The 13,256-nt window shown below is 44.5% G+C and overlaps 1 protein-coding gene across 1 annotated transcript in view; it reads right to left on the reverse strand.

Annotated features, from left to right (window-relative positions):
- Positions 1 to 13,256, reverse strand: part of dpp6a (dipeptidyl-peptidase 6a) — a 1,150,594-nt gene that overhangs the window by 157,419 nt on the left and 979,919 nt on the right. Inside the window, exon 9 of the mRNA XM_060825137.1 lies at positions 1,704 to 1,858. Within this exon, the coding sequence (XP_060681120.1) occupies positions 1,704 to 1,858 (155 nt within the window). The remainder of the gene's footprint in view (positions 1 to 1,703; positions 1,859 to 13,256) is intronic.

Raw genomic sequence — 13,256 nt, forward strand, 5'->3', positions numbered from 1 at the left:
CCTCCTCTTTAGTAAATTTTATGCCAGTAAGGGTATTATTGATGGTCTTGAAGGTTTCCTCTAACTTGTTTTGTTTAGTGATGACTAAGGTGTCATCCACGTGGCGGACCCAAAGTTTGGGTTGGATGGTTGGCGGAGCTATTTGTTCGAGGCTCTGCATGATTGACTCTGCTCAGAACCCTGATATCGGAGGTCTCAGGGATGTTCTGTTGGCTTGTCTGTAGGTTTTGTTGTTGAAGATGAAGTGTGTGGTAAGGCATAGGTCCACTAGCTTGACGATACTGACTTTGCCGATAAAATGGGTGGTTTTGGTGTAAGTGTCTTTGGGTCTTCTAATAGTGTGGTCAGTGTTTCCTTGGCCAGGTTGATGTTGATTGATGTGAACAGGGCTGTTACATCATTGGACCGTATGGTGTCTCAGTAGTTAGCACTGCTGCCTCACAGTGCCAGGGACCCAGTTCGATTCCAGCCTTGGATGCCTGCTGTGTGGAGTTTGCACATTCTACCCATGTCTGCATGGGTTTCCTCCCACAATCCAAAGATATGCAGGTCAGGAGAATTGGCCATGCTAAATTGCCCATAGTGTTAGGTGCACTAGTCAGAGGGAAACAGGTTTGGGTGGGTTACTCTTCGGAGGGTCAGTGTGGACTTGTTGGGTGGAAGGGTCTGTTTCCACACTGTAGGGAATCTAATCTAATCTAATCATCAAAGAGACCATTATTTCATCCTCTTCTTAGCGTCTTTGATGGTCTTCCGGAATTCTTGGGTGGAGTGGATGGAGTGGCATAAGTCTTCTACTAAGTGTTTTAGTCTGGGCATAGCTTCTTAGCCAATCTGTAAATTGGTGTTCCAGATAGTGAGATAATGGGTCTGATACCGTGCAACGGCTGTAAAAAACACTACATTGGACAAACAGGCAGAAAACTAGCCACCAGGATATATGAACATCAACTTACCACAAAACAACATGACCCTCTCTCACTAGCATCTTTACATACAGTTGAGGAAGGACACCACTTTGACTGGGACAACACATCCATCTTAGGACAAGCCAAACAAAGACATGCATGAGAATTCCGAGAAGCATAGCATTCCAACCGGAACTATATCAACAAACACATTGACGTGGACCCGATTTATTAGGACCCTAAGAAAAAGAACAGGAAATTATATCACTATAGGAAATGACATCACCAACCCAAAGAAACCCAAACCCATAAATAGAAAGCAGGAATAATCAGCAGTGCTTCTCCCGGAGGCTCACTGATGATGTTACTTAGTATGGTGACGAAACATTTGAAATGAACCTTCCAACTCAGCGAGCAAACCTACATCCAGAACCAAGTTAATAAGGGTCTGAGAATATGACTTAGAAAAATAATATGGACACCTATATCATCATACAACAATGTAGAAGAATAATAGTCAACATTTCTGTGGGAAACTATAACCTGCTAGAGGGGAAGAACAGTGAGTTAAGACATAAGGGAACACAATGCTTTCATAAAAGCATTTATGTTGTGATAAATAGCCACATTTCTGAAAGAAAGTTTCCCAAAACTCCTAATAGCTCAAAAAGAGGCAGGCCCAGTGCATTTTGTGTGTGGTTAGTCTTTAGTTTGATCCAAATATTTTACTTTGAATAAACATGAAAAACCTGCCTGCATTATTGTCTGTAAGTTGCTTTCCCCTTTAATAGTTACCTTTGGATAAGGATATGTCTTCCCAGTGGGATACAAGGAGCTAAGATACATCGGGATTTCCATTGTGTGGACCTTTGTATCATTAATTGTAGCATAGGCCAACCTGGCTCCATCCGGGGACCACCAGTGAGCAATGTTGGTTTTCAGAAGTTCTTCTGTGAAGATAAACAGAGTGGCTTCATTTTATGAGAGACAACTAAAAACATTCTACTGGTTAGAGGCATTCTGTCGAAGCAGTTCATATTTAATAGATGATGTCAAAATATGGTGAAATAGTGGTTTAGTGTGGTACATCCCTTAAACTGTGTGCAATTACCCCAACAAGCAATGTTTACAACAATTGATAATAGGTTCATGGTCACCATTAACGGGACTAGAGCTACAAGAGTCATAGAGTTACACACTACAGTCCAACTCATCCATGCTGACCAGCTATTTTAAGCTGATCTATTCCTGTCTGCCAGCATTTGGCCTGTATCATTCTAAACCCTTCCTTTTAATTAATCCATCTGGAGACATTTTAAGTGTTGTAACTGTATCAGCTTCCATCACTTCCTCTGGCAACTCATTCTAACGTTGCACCATCCAATGAGTGAAAAGGTTGTTCCCAAGGTCCTTTTTAAAGCCTTTCCCTCCTCAGCTTAAACTGATGCCCTCTGGTTTTGGACTCCCCACCCTGGGCAAGAGACCTTGGCTGTTCACTCTATCCACAAGTTTACAATTCCAGATTTTATAAACTGAATTGAGACTTCACCAGCTGTTGTTGTGGGATTTGGACTCCTACTCTCAAGCATTAGCCAGGGCCACTGCATAACTAGCTCAGTGACATGTCTACTCTGAAGATAGTGAGACCTGCAGATGCTGAAGAATCAGAGTGGATAAAACGTGGTGCTGAAAAATGCACAGCAGGTCATAGGAGCAGGAGAGAGATGAAATGTTCTGACCTGAAACATTGACTCCCCTTTTCCTCTGATGCTGCTTGACCTGATGTGCTTTTCCCAGCTCCATTCTTTATCCACTCCGACATTACTACTCTGCCATCTTTGATTCCTGTGGATGGTACTCAGTGCTGCCAGTGTGTGTCAGTGGTGGAGGGATGACTGCTGAAATTGGCACGTGGAAGCTAACATTCTAGAGTGCGTGCCTGAGAAGGTGGGTGTAAACAGATTCAATGATAATTGCAGTGATCGAACAAGATGGCCAGGTGGATCTCATTGAGTATGAGTTCCCAGATTTGGGGTTATTAACCTGGCCCAATCAGGGAGCCCTAGCTGACTGATATAAACAGGAGTGTCGTCCCCTTCACTGTTTGATCACACAGCATTGCCCTTTGATGTGAAGGGCACTGCTTGTCACTGGCCACTCGGGTGTTTCCTATCTTCCTGGTGGTGGAAACTGAATAAAGATTTGTGCACTTTGCGTCTCTCACTGTGTCTCACACCTACACACACACACCATGGGTGCTGGGGAAAAAATAAGCACTACTGCAGCTAGGCGGTAGCGTGGGGGTTAATTTAAAAAAATATATAAACAGGAGATGCCCTCCCCTTCAGTGTTTAGAAAAAAAGAAAAAGAAAAAAAGGTTAAAAAAAAAGAAAAAATAATAAACAGGAGTCTCCTCCCCTTCACTGTTTGATCACACAGCGTTGCCCTTTGATGTGAAGGACACTGCTTGTCACTGGCCACTCGGGTGTTTCCTTTCTTCCTGGTGGTGAAAATTTGAATAAAGATTCATGCATCTTGTGTCTCACTGCGTCTCACACCTGCACATACACAACATGGGTGCTGGGGAAAAAATAAGCACTACTGCAGCTAGGCAGTAGTGTGAGGGTAATAAAAATAAATTTTAAAAAATAAACAGGAATCTCAGGAATTCTCCTCACTCTGGGTAATGGCTTACAGCTAGTACAAAGCATGTGGGTGGCATGGTGGTTAGCACTGCAGCCTCAGGGACCCAGGTTCAATTCCAGCCTCGGATGACTGTCTATGTGGAGTTTGCACATTCTCCCCGTGTCTGTGTGGGTTTCCTCCGGGTGCTTCAGTTTCCTCTGAACAGGCTGGAGTGTTGGAGGCTAAGGGGTGACCTTTGGGCGGCACGGTGGCACAGTGGTTAGCACTGCTGCCTCACAGCGCCAGAGACCTGGGTTCAATTCCCGACTCAGGCGACTGACTGTGTGGAGTTTGCACGTTCTCCCTGTGTCTGCGTGGGTTTCCTCCGGGTGCTCCGGTTTCTTCCCACAGTCCAAAGATGTGCGGGTTAGGTGAATTGGCCATGTTAAATTGCCCGTAGTGTTAGGTAAAGGAGTAAATGTAGGGGAATGGGTGGGTGGCGGGTCGGTGTGGACTTGTAAGTAATCTAAAAAATCTAGCTGGTCAGAGTCCATGTTCAGAGGAACTTTCGATTATCCCGTATTTAATTATCTGAATATCGGACTATCTAGCAAGATCGCAAAGTCCGATGCTTGGCTAAACTGTGTTATCCAGCATTCGATTACCCGGAATTCAATTAACCAAATGAAATACTCCCCGCCCGCGTCCTCTGTACTGTGCACGTGTAAATAAAGGATGCTTTAATAATGGGATACTGGCCTCTGTGGATTTACTTCAGTAACCTTCAAAAGGAACTTGGATATATACAGGAAATGGAACAATTTACAGATTGGGAGGGAGAAAATCCAGACAGGCAAGGAAAGCTCCACGATCTCAGAACTAAAAGGAGCAGAAATTTCTTCAACCAGAGAATAGGAGCAAATTGAAGAAGACGTTAGATATAGTTTCTAGAGCTAATTGAATTTGGGGTTTTGGGGAAAAATCCAGTCGTCCAGTGAAAACTTTACTAAGATAGCTGACTGACGGACAATTATCACCTGAAGCGTGAAAAGAGCCTTCATAGGTATTAGTTCCTTTTGAAACCGAAAGAACCGTGGATGCTGTGAATCAGAAACAAAAACGGACGGTGTTGAAAATGCTCTGGCAGCATCTGTGGAGTTCTGAGGAAGGGTCACTGGACCCGAAACGTTAACTCTGATTTCTCTTCACAGATGCTGCTGGACCTGCTGAGCTTTTCCAGCAACTTCCGTTTTTGTTTCGGATTAACAGCATCCGCAATTCTTTCGGGTTTAATTGCTATTGAAACTTAACGAGCGCGAGTCATCTCAGCTCACCTCCACTCTATTTATGAAAGGCCCTGTTAAAAGCACATGATCACTCATCTTTGGACGGTGAGGAAGGAGAGAGCACATTGGGAGTGAGACACAGTCTAAGTGAGTATATAGCTTGGGGAATTTGGCGGCAGTATGGGAATGTGTTGCAGGGGGTGGAAGTGCTTTTTTTGGCTCATAGTTTGTAAGGTTTCTTTTTTAACTAGGATAAACAGGAACGGGGGGGGGTCCAACACAAAAGACTGACATCACGGATAAATGGTGAGTTCATTGGTTCGTGGTAGCTACTAATTTGACTATCCATTCAAGATTACTTTCACCAAAACAGAAAATGCTGGAAAATCTCAGCAGGTCTGGCAGCATCTGTAAAGAGAGAAAAGAGCTGACATTCGAATCGAACTGACCCTTTGTCAAAGCTAAAAATAAGGGAGAAATAGGGAAGTATTGAAGTTAAATGGGGGAAATACTTACAGGCTACAAACTGGGGAAAGAAGTATGATTTTTTTTTAAAAAATCAAATTAAAAGCTAAATAAATAAATAGAGATGTTGGGCCAAGCAATGTATTATAACTGCATGATGTGGGAATTGGTGGACCCCATTGTGGTTCATAGTGACCACATCTGGAGTGAGTGTTGACTGCCTGAGGAACTTCTGCCCAGAGCTGTTGAGCTGGAGTCTGAACTTTGAACCCTGTGACACATCAAGGAGGGAGAGAGTTACCTGGACATTGTGTTTGAGGAGGCAGTCACACCCTTTAGATTAACTACCCCAAATTTGATCATGGTCAGAGACTGGAGGGTGTGACTACGAGTGAGGCAGGTAGAGGGATCCAGGGGGTAGTGATGAAGGGATCTCAGCCCTTGAGCTTGTCTAACAGGTTTGAGATTCTTGCTCCCTGGGTGGATGAGAGTGGGGGCTGGAGGGAGGATGAGCAAAGTGACCATAACACTGTGGTACAGGAGCTATTCAAGATGGAGAGCAAAGAGAAAAGCAGTTGTAATTGTGGATAGTTAGTCAGGGGAATAGATACTGTTCTCTGTGGCCAAGATTGAGAGTGCTGTGTTGCCTGCCTGGTGGGAAGTGGGAGGGGAAAGGTCCAGTTGTCACGGTGCACATAGATACCAATGATATATATATAGATATAGATATATAGATATATAGATTATATATATATATATATAGATATATAGAAAGAAGAAAGACGTGCTGCTGAGGGAATATGAGTAGCTCAGGGTAAATTAAAAAAACAGAACCAGAAAAGACAATAATTTTTGGAATACTACCTGAACCATGAGCACAGGGTCAACAAGATTAAAGAGGTAAATCTATGACTCAAAGATTGGTGTGGGAGAAATGGATTTGAATTCATGGGACATTGACACCAGTACTGAGGAAGGAGGGAGCTATTCCAATGGACTAGGCTCCAGCTGAACCTTGCTAGGACCAGAGTTTTGGCAAATCGCATAACTTGCGCGGTGGGTAGGACTTTAAATAGTGTGTGTGTTGTGGGGAGAGGGGGTGGGGAGGGTGGTGGGTTCAGCTGCATGGAGAATTATGGGAAAGGTTAAAGGGAGGTGGGCTCAGCAGAGGTTATTAAAGTTTCCAGGAAAATAATAGGGCAGAGTTTAGATAGGCTCAGGAATCTAACTTCAGGCATAGCAGATAAGGGAACAACTACGAGAAGGGGGGGGGGGCAGTCAACGCCGAACGGAGGGTGTTGCGTTTAAATGCATGTGGTATATGAAACAAGGTAAATGAGCTTATTACATAGATGGAAACTGGCAGGTCCAAATAGAGACGTGGCCATAAGGGTATCAGGGCTGGGAGAACAGGCAAAGGGCAGTGCCGAGTTGGAGGGTTGGGACTGGGATAAGATCGGGGGAGGGGAAATAAGGTGAAATCCACATTGATGCCATGTGGTTGCAGGGTCCCAAGGTGGAAGATGAGGCATGCTTCCTTTAGGCATCAGGTGGTTACGGTTTGGCGATGGAGGAGGCCCTGGACCTGCATGGCCTTGTGGGAGTTGGAGGGGGGAGTCAAAGTGTCCAGCCACAGGGTGGTGGAGTTGGTTGGGGTGGGTGCCCCAGAGTTTCTCTCTGAAATGATCTGCAATTCGGTGTCCTGCCTCCCCAATGTAGAGGAGACCACATCAGGTGGAACGGATGCAGTAGCTGACATGTGTGGAAGTACAGGTAAATTGCTGGTAGATGTGGAAGGATCCTTTGAGGTCTTGGATGGAGGTAAGGGGAGCGTTGTGGGCAGACCAAGTACATACAGGTCATGGACCTCCTTTATCCCCAAACCCTAACCACCTGACCCCTGGAGGAAGATTGCCACGTTTTCTGCCTTGGGACTCTGCAACCACACGGGATCAATATGGATTTCACCAATTTCCCCACCCCCACCTTATCCCAGTCCCTACCTGTCCAACTTCCTTCCCATCTATTTGCTCCACCTCCTCTCTGACCTTTTAGTTTCACCCTCATGTTCTTCTACCTATCATGCTCCCAGTCACTTTCCTCCCAGTCCCAACCCCCCTCCCACTTATCTCTCAGCCTCCTTGGCCCACAAACCTCATTCCTGATGAAGGGCTTATGCCCGAAATGTCGACTCCCCTGCTCCTCAGACGCTGCCTGACCTGCTGTGCTTTCCCAGCACCACACCCTTCGACTCTGATCTCCAGCATCTGCAATCCTCACTTTCTCCTAATGACTTTGTTTTGTTTTTAATGATGAACCACCTCCCTGTGTAGCCAAATCGAAGTTTACGTACAAAGCCTGTTACGAGCAATGCAGACCTTCAAGGCTGAGCAGTCTCCCTTTATAAGTAAGTAAAAAGTGAGGTCTGCAGATGCTGGAGATCAGAGCTGAAAATGTGTTGCTGGTTAAAGCACAGCAGGTCAGGCAGCATTCAAGGAACAGGAAATTCGACGTTTCGGGCCAGAGCCCTTCATCCCAGCTGCCTGACCTGCTGTGCTTTAACCAGCAACACATTTTCAGCTCCCTTTATAAGTACTCTGAGTACTCAATTCCAAAATACCCAAATTTTAACAATCTAATTACTTATGCAATCATTGACAAAGACTGCAAACAGTTAGAATCAGTGCACTGAAGAGGAGAAAACAAGCAAGTCCAGGGAGGAGTAGTGTGCACTGATCTAATCCAAGGATGCCTTAGGCAACTTTTCTCCTTATCCTGGGTGGATGATTTTTAGGCTCGCTGCATGCATTTTACATTTTGAAGATACAATCATAACGTGATGAGTTAAGTTCGGTCAGAAAATGCCAAAGGCTTTTAACAGCGGATCAACTTCTGAAGAAAGTGTAACACAGCTTCTGATATCACCTCCTGCATATTATGGCCTTGGGAAAGGCAAGGGATTTCGGTAGAGCATCTGAAGTGAGTGTTTGATTGAACTCCCGACAAATTAATCGGATTTATTGCCTGACAGGAATAATTCATTTCACTGAGATAGGACCAACCCAACAGGACCAACCCAATGCAGAACCCCCAACTTTGACCAGCACGGTCATTGAAACATTTCAGAATGGTTTCTCAGATATTCTTTACTCATTCTTCTTACATGGAAATCATAGGAATTTACAACATGGAAGGAAGCCATTTGGCCCATCGAAGACTTCACCTGACGAAAAGGCAGTGCTCCGAAAGGTTGTGATTTCAAATCAACCTATCGGACCATAACCTAGTGTCATTGATCGCTGCCCTCGGTCACCAGAAGGACAAGGGTTCCAGAAACATCAGGTTTCTCTCGGTTCACACTCCATTTTGACTTAGAACAAAACTGTCATTGAATCAAAATTCTAGTAGGACAGAGGGCGTATTTATATCAAATGGACTGTAGTGATTCAGGGCTCAAGCTCACTATGTTAAAAAGTGAGGTCTGCAGATGCTGGATCACCTGCTCACTATCACCTGCTCAAGCGGTCGTAGAGATGGGCAATAAACATTGGCCCTTTGTCACCAACACTCACATCCAATGGACATTTTTTTAAAATGTTGCTGTCCCAGATTCCCCACTGACTGCCGATGTGGTTATGCTGCCCACTTTTGGCACCAGGGTCAGGTCTATTAAATCCAACCCATTTACTTCTTTGTGACTGAGGTGAAATCATCAGAGTCTGAAAGAATATAATGCTGAAGAAGTGGACTATCACATGACTGCTGGACCTTTGATTAAATCACAAAGCTTTCCATTGTATGAAACACAAAACTTAAATTAACTTGACTGGAATGTGGCTTTATGATCTTCATAAACCTGAGATTATCCTTAAGCCACGCTTGTTCACTTCTCAGTTATTAATATCTTCAAACCACAGACTTTTCATACTGTGTCCCATTGCTCTTTTCATCTTTTTAACTTGATGGATTCACCATTTTTGCAGAATAGAAGTACTCATGGCTTCATTCAAAGGGTTTTCCTGCATTGTTAAGAGTCACCTCAGTGTATCCACACATCCCTACCAACACCATGTCAATCCTGGTTTTCGCTGCGTGTAAGCCTTTTCAGGTATGGGGAGCTGGCATTGCTAATTAAGAAGATCACTGTCGACCAATCACCTCTATGGAATTATATGATAGGCATGTTTAGATATTCCGAATGGGAAAGAGTGGTAGGGTTACAGGATAAGAACAGTTGTCAATTCCTTCTCATTCTCTTTACTGGTAGATCAATCACAACTCCTATAATGTGTAGCACTGGCCCTTAAGTCAGATTTAATTCAAAATAGATTCCCTCTCAAGCTGCCTGAGAAAATTCTGCTTGATTGTTTGCAGTGAGAGACAGAAATACTGCAGGTGCTGGCATCCAAAGTTGACAGGCAGGAGGCTGGAAGAACACAGCAATCCAGGCACTGTCAGGAGGTGGAGAAGTCAACATTTCGGGTGTAATCCTTCTTCAGGGCTCACCTCCTGATGCTGCCCAGCTTGCTGTGTTCTTCCAGCCTCCTGATTGTTTGCAGTGACAAAGTACTTTTCTCCACACTTGAGCTAGAGACTTGATTATTTCCATCGCGGCTTTTGGTGATAAAATGCAAAACTCTTAATAAACTCCATCTTTTCCAAATATAAAAGCATTTACAGGTGACAGAAATATCATTGAGGCTACAAGCAGTTTGTGACAGTTAGTTTTACAGCATGGAAACAGACCCTTCAGTCCAGATCGTCCATGCTGGCCAGATATCCTAAACTAATCTAGTCCCATTTGCCAGTACTTGGCTTAAATCACTCTAAACCTTCCAAGTCATACACACATCCAGACACCTTTTAAATGTTGGAGTTGTACCAACCTCTATCACTTCCTCTGGCAGCTCATTCCATGCACGTACCACCCTCTGCATGAAACAATAGACAATAGACAATAGGTGCAGGAGTGCCCTTCGAGCGTGCACCACCATTCAATATGATCATGGCTGATCATCCTTAATCCGTACCCTGTTCCTGCCTTATCTCCATAACCCTTGATTCCACTATCCTTGAGAGCTCTGTCCAACTCTTTCTTAAATGAATCCAGAGACTGGGCCTCCACTGCCCTCTGGGACAGAGCATTCCACACAGCCACCACTCTCTGGGTGAAGAAGTTTCTCCTCATCTCTGTCCTAAATGGTCTACCCCTGTGAAGTGAATGCAGGAAGGAGTGAGATATAGTTCTTAGGGCTAAAGGTATCACAGGTTTGAGGGGAAATTCAGTTGTCTAGTGAAAAAGTTACTAAGGTAGCTGACTCAGCTGACTTGGGGACAATCACTTGAAGCCTGAATACAGCCCTAATAGGTGTTAGCTACAATTGAAGCTTAACCAATATGTGGCACCTCAGCTCTCTTTATGAAAGGACCTGTTAAAAACACACGTAAACTTTTGCTATAAATTCTGTGTTTTACAATTGTGCACTCCACAACCACCTGATGAAGGAACGGTGCTCCGAAAGTGAGTGCTTCCAATTAAACCTGAAGACATTAGATTAGATTAGATTACCTACAGTGTGGAAACAGGCCCTTCGGCCCAACAAGTCCACACAGACCCGCCGAAGTGCAACCCACCCAGACCCATTCCCCTACATTTACCCATTCACCTAACACTATCGGCAATTTAGCTTGGCCAATTAATCTAATCTGCACATTTTTGGACTGTGGGAGGAAACTGGAGCACCCGGAAGAAACGCAGACACGGGGAGAACGTGCAACCTCCACACAGTCGCCTGAGGCAGGAATTGAATCCAGGTCTCTGGCGCTGTGAGATAGCAGTGCTAACCACTGTGCCACCGTGCCACCCACCTGTTGGACTATAACCTGGTGTTGTGTGATTTTTAACTTTGTACACCCCAGTCCAACACCGGCTGGTGAGCTGGAGTCTGAGCTTTGAATGCTGGGTTACAGCAGGGAGGGGGGAAATTACCTGGAGACTGTGTTTCAGGAGGCAGTCACACCCCTTAGAATAACCACCCCTGTTTGGTCAATGGTCAGAGACAGGAGGGTGTGACTATGAGTGAGACAGGCTGAAGGATCCAGGAAGTAGTGCTGAAGGACCCTTTTAAATATTATAATTGTACCCATTTTCACCATTCCCTCTGGAAGCATGTTTCATAAATGCACCACCCTCTGTGTGAAAACGTTGCCCCTTAGGTCCTTTTTAAATCTTTCCACTCTGTCCTTAAACCTCACCCTTATCTATGCCCCTCATGATTTTATAAACAAGATGGTTGACAGGTGACCTTACAGAGGCCCTTTAAGATAATTAAAGTGTTTGCTGGATAGACCTTGACAAAACATATCCACTTGTCGCACAGTCCCATATGCAGGTTGTAAACATTAGGCAGTCATTGCTGGGTGCAAAACACAATTCAGCTGAACCTTCCTAATCCAGAGCACTTCAACTGGGTAAAGGAAAGATAGGTCGATGGACAGGTAGTATTGAAGAGGCAGGGAGGCTGCAGAAGGTTTTGGATAGGTTAGGAGAGTGAGCAAAGAAGTGATAGATGGAGTACAACATGGGAAAGTGTGGGGTCATGCACTTTGGTATGAACAATAGAGGCATGGACTATTTTCTAAATGGGGAGAAAATTCAGAAGTCTGAAGTGCAAAGAGACTTGGGAGTTCTAGTCCAGGATTCTCTCAAGGTAAACTCGCAGGCTGAGTCAGTAGTTAGGAAGGCAAATGCAATGATGGCATTTACTTCAAGAGGACTTACAGATAAAAGCAGGGATGTTCTTCTGAGGCACTATAAGGTTCTGGTCAGGCCACATTTGGAATATTGTGTACAGTTTTGGAGCCCATAATTCAGGAACGATGTACTGGCCCTGGAGTGTGTTCAGAGGAGGTTCACGAGAATGGTGCCAAAAATGAAAAGCTTAACAAACGAGGAACGTTTGAGGACTCTGAGTCTATACTCGATGGAGTTTAGAAGGATGAGGGGGAGATCTAATTGAACCATATAGAACACTGAATGGCCTGGACAGAGTGGCTGTTGGGAAGATGTCTCCATTGGTTGGAGAGACTAAGGCACAGTCTTAGAGTAAAGGGAAGACTTTTAAGAATGGAGATAAGCAGAAACTTGTTCAGCCAGAGAGTGGGGAATCTATGGAATACATTGCCACAGAAAACTGTGGAAGCCAGGTCATTGAGGATATTTAAGATGGAGATAGATAGATTCTTGATTGTAAAGGGGATCAAAGATTACAGGGGAGAAGCGGGAGAATTGGGTTGAGAAACATATCAGCCATGACTGAGCGATCAAGCAAAGTCGATGGGCTGAATGGCCTAATTTCTGCTCCTACATCTTATGGTCTTCTGGATTCTATTGGAGAAAAAAACACAAAGAACTCTAGATGTAAAGCGGAAACAAAATCCAATATTGCTGGAAACATTCAGTAGGTCTGGCAGCATCTGTGGAGAGAAGGTAAAGTTAACATTGTGGGTCCAGTCACCCTTTGAGTTCTGAGGAAGAGTCACAGGATCCGAAACACTAATTCTGCTGTTAATTCTCTGAACTGATTGATAAGGAACTATTTAGACGGTGAAAACAGTGAGAACTCCTACATTCTATGACCTCAGGATGTTCTAAAGTACACCTTCTCTCTCTCTTCAGGTACCCTGTCCTAAGGAAGCATTGAGAATCACGGAGGTATGTATGATTTATTGTGGTTTATGGTTATGTCAAGCAAACTACTGCAGCAGTTCATGATGCCTTCTCCAATCTCCTGCTCTTACCATTTGCTATTAGATATATTGGAAAGTTTTACAACCTACAGCATGGAAGCAGGCCATTAACTCATCAGGCCCACACTGACCCTCTGAAGAGCATCCCACCCCATCCCCGTAACCTGGCATTTCCCATGGCAAGCCCACATAGCCTGCACATCATGGGCAACTTAGGATGGAC

This window comes from Hemiscyllium ocellatum, chromosome 5, assembly GCF_020745735.1.
Source record: "Hemiscyllium ocellatum isolate sHemOce1 chromosome 5, sHemOce1.pat.X.cur, whole genome shotgun sequence".
NCBI classification, from domain to species: domain Eukaryota; kingdom Metazoa; phylum Chordata; class Chondrichthyes; order Orectolobiformes; family Hemiscylliidae; genus Hemiscyllium; species Hemiscyllium ocellatum.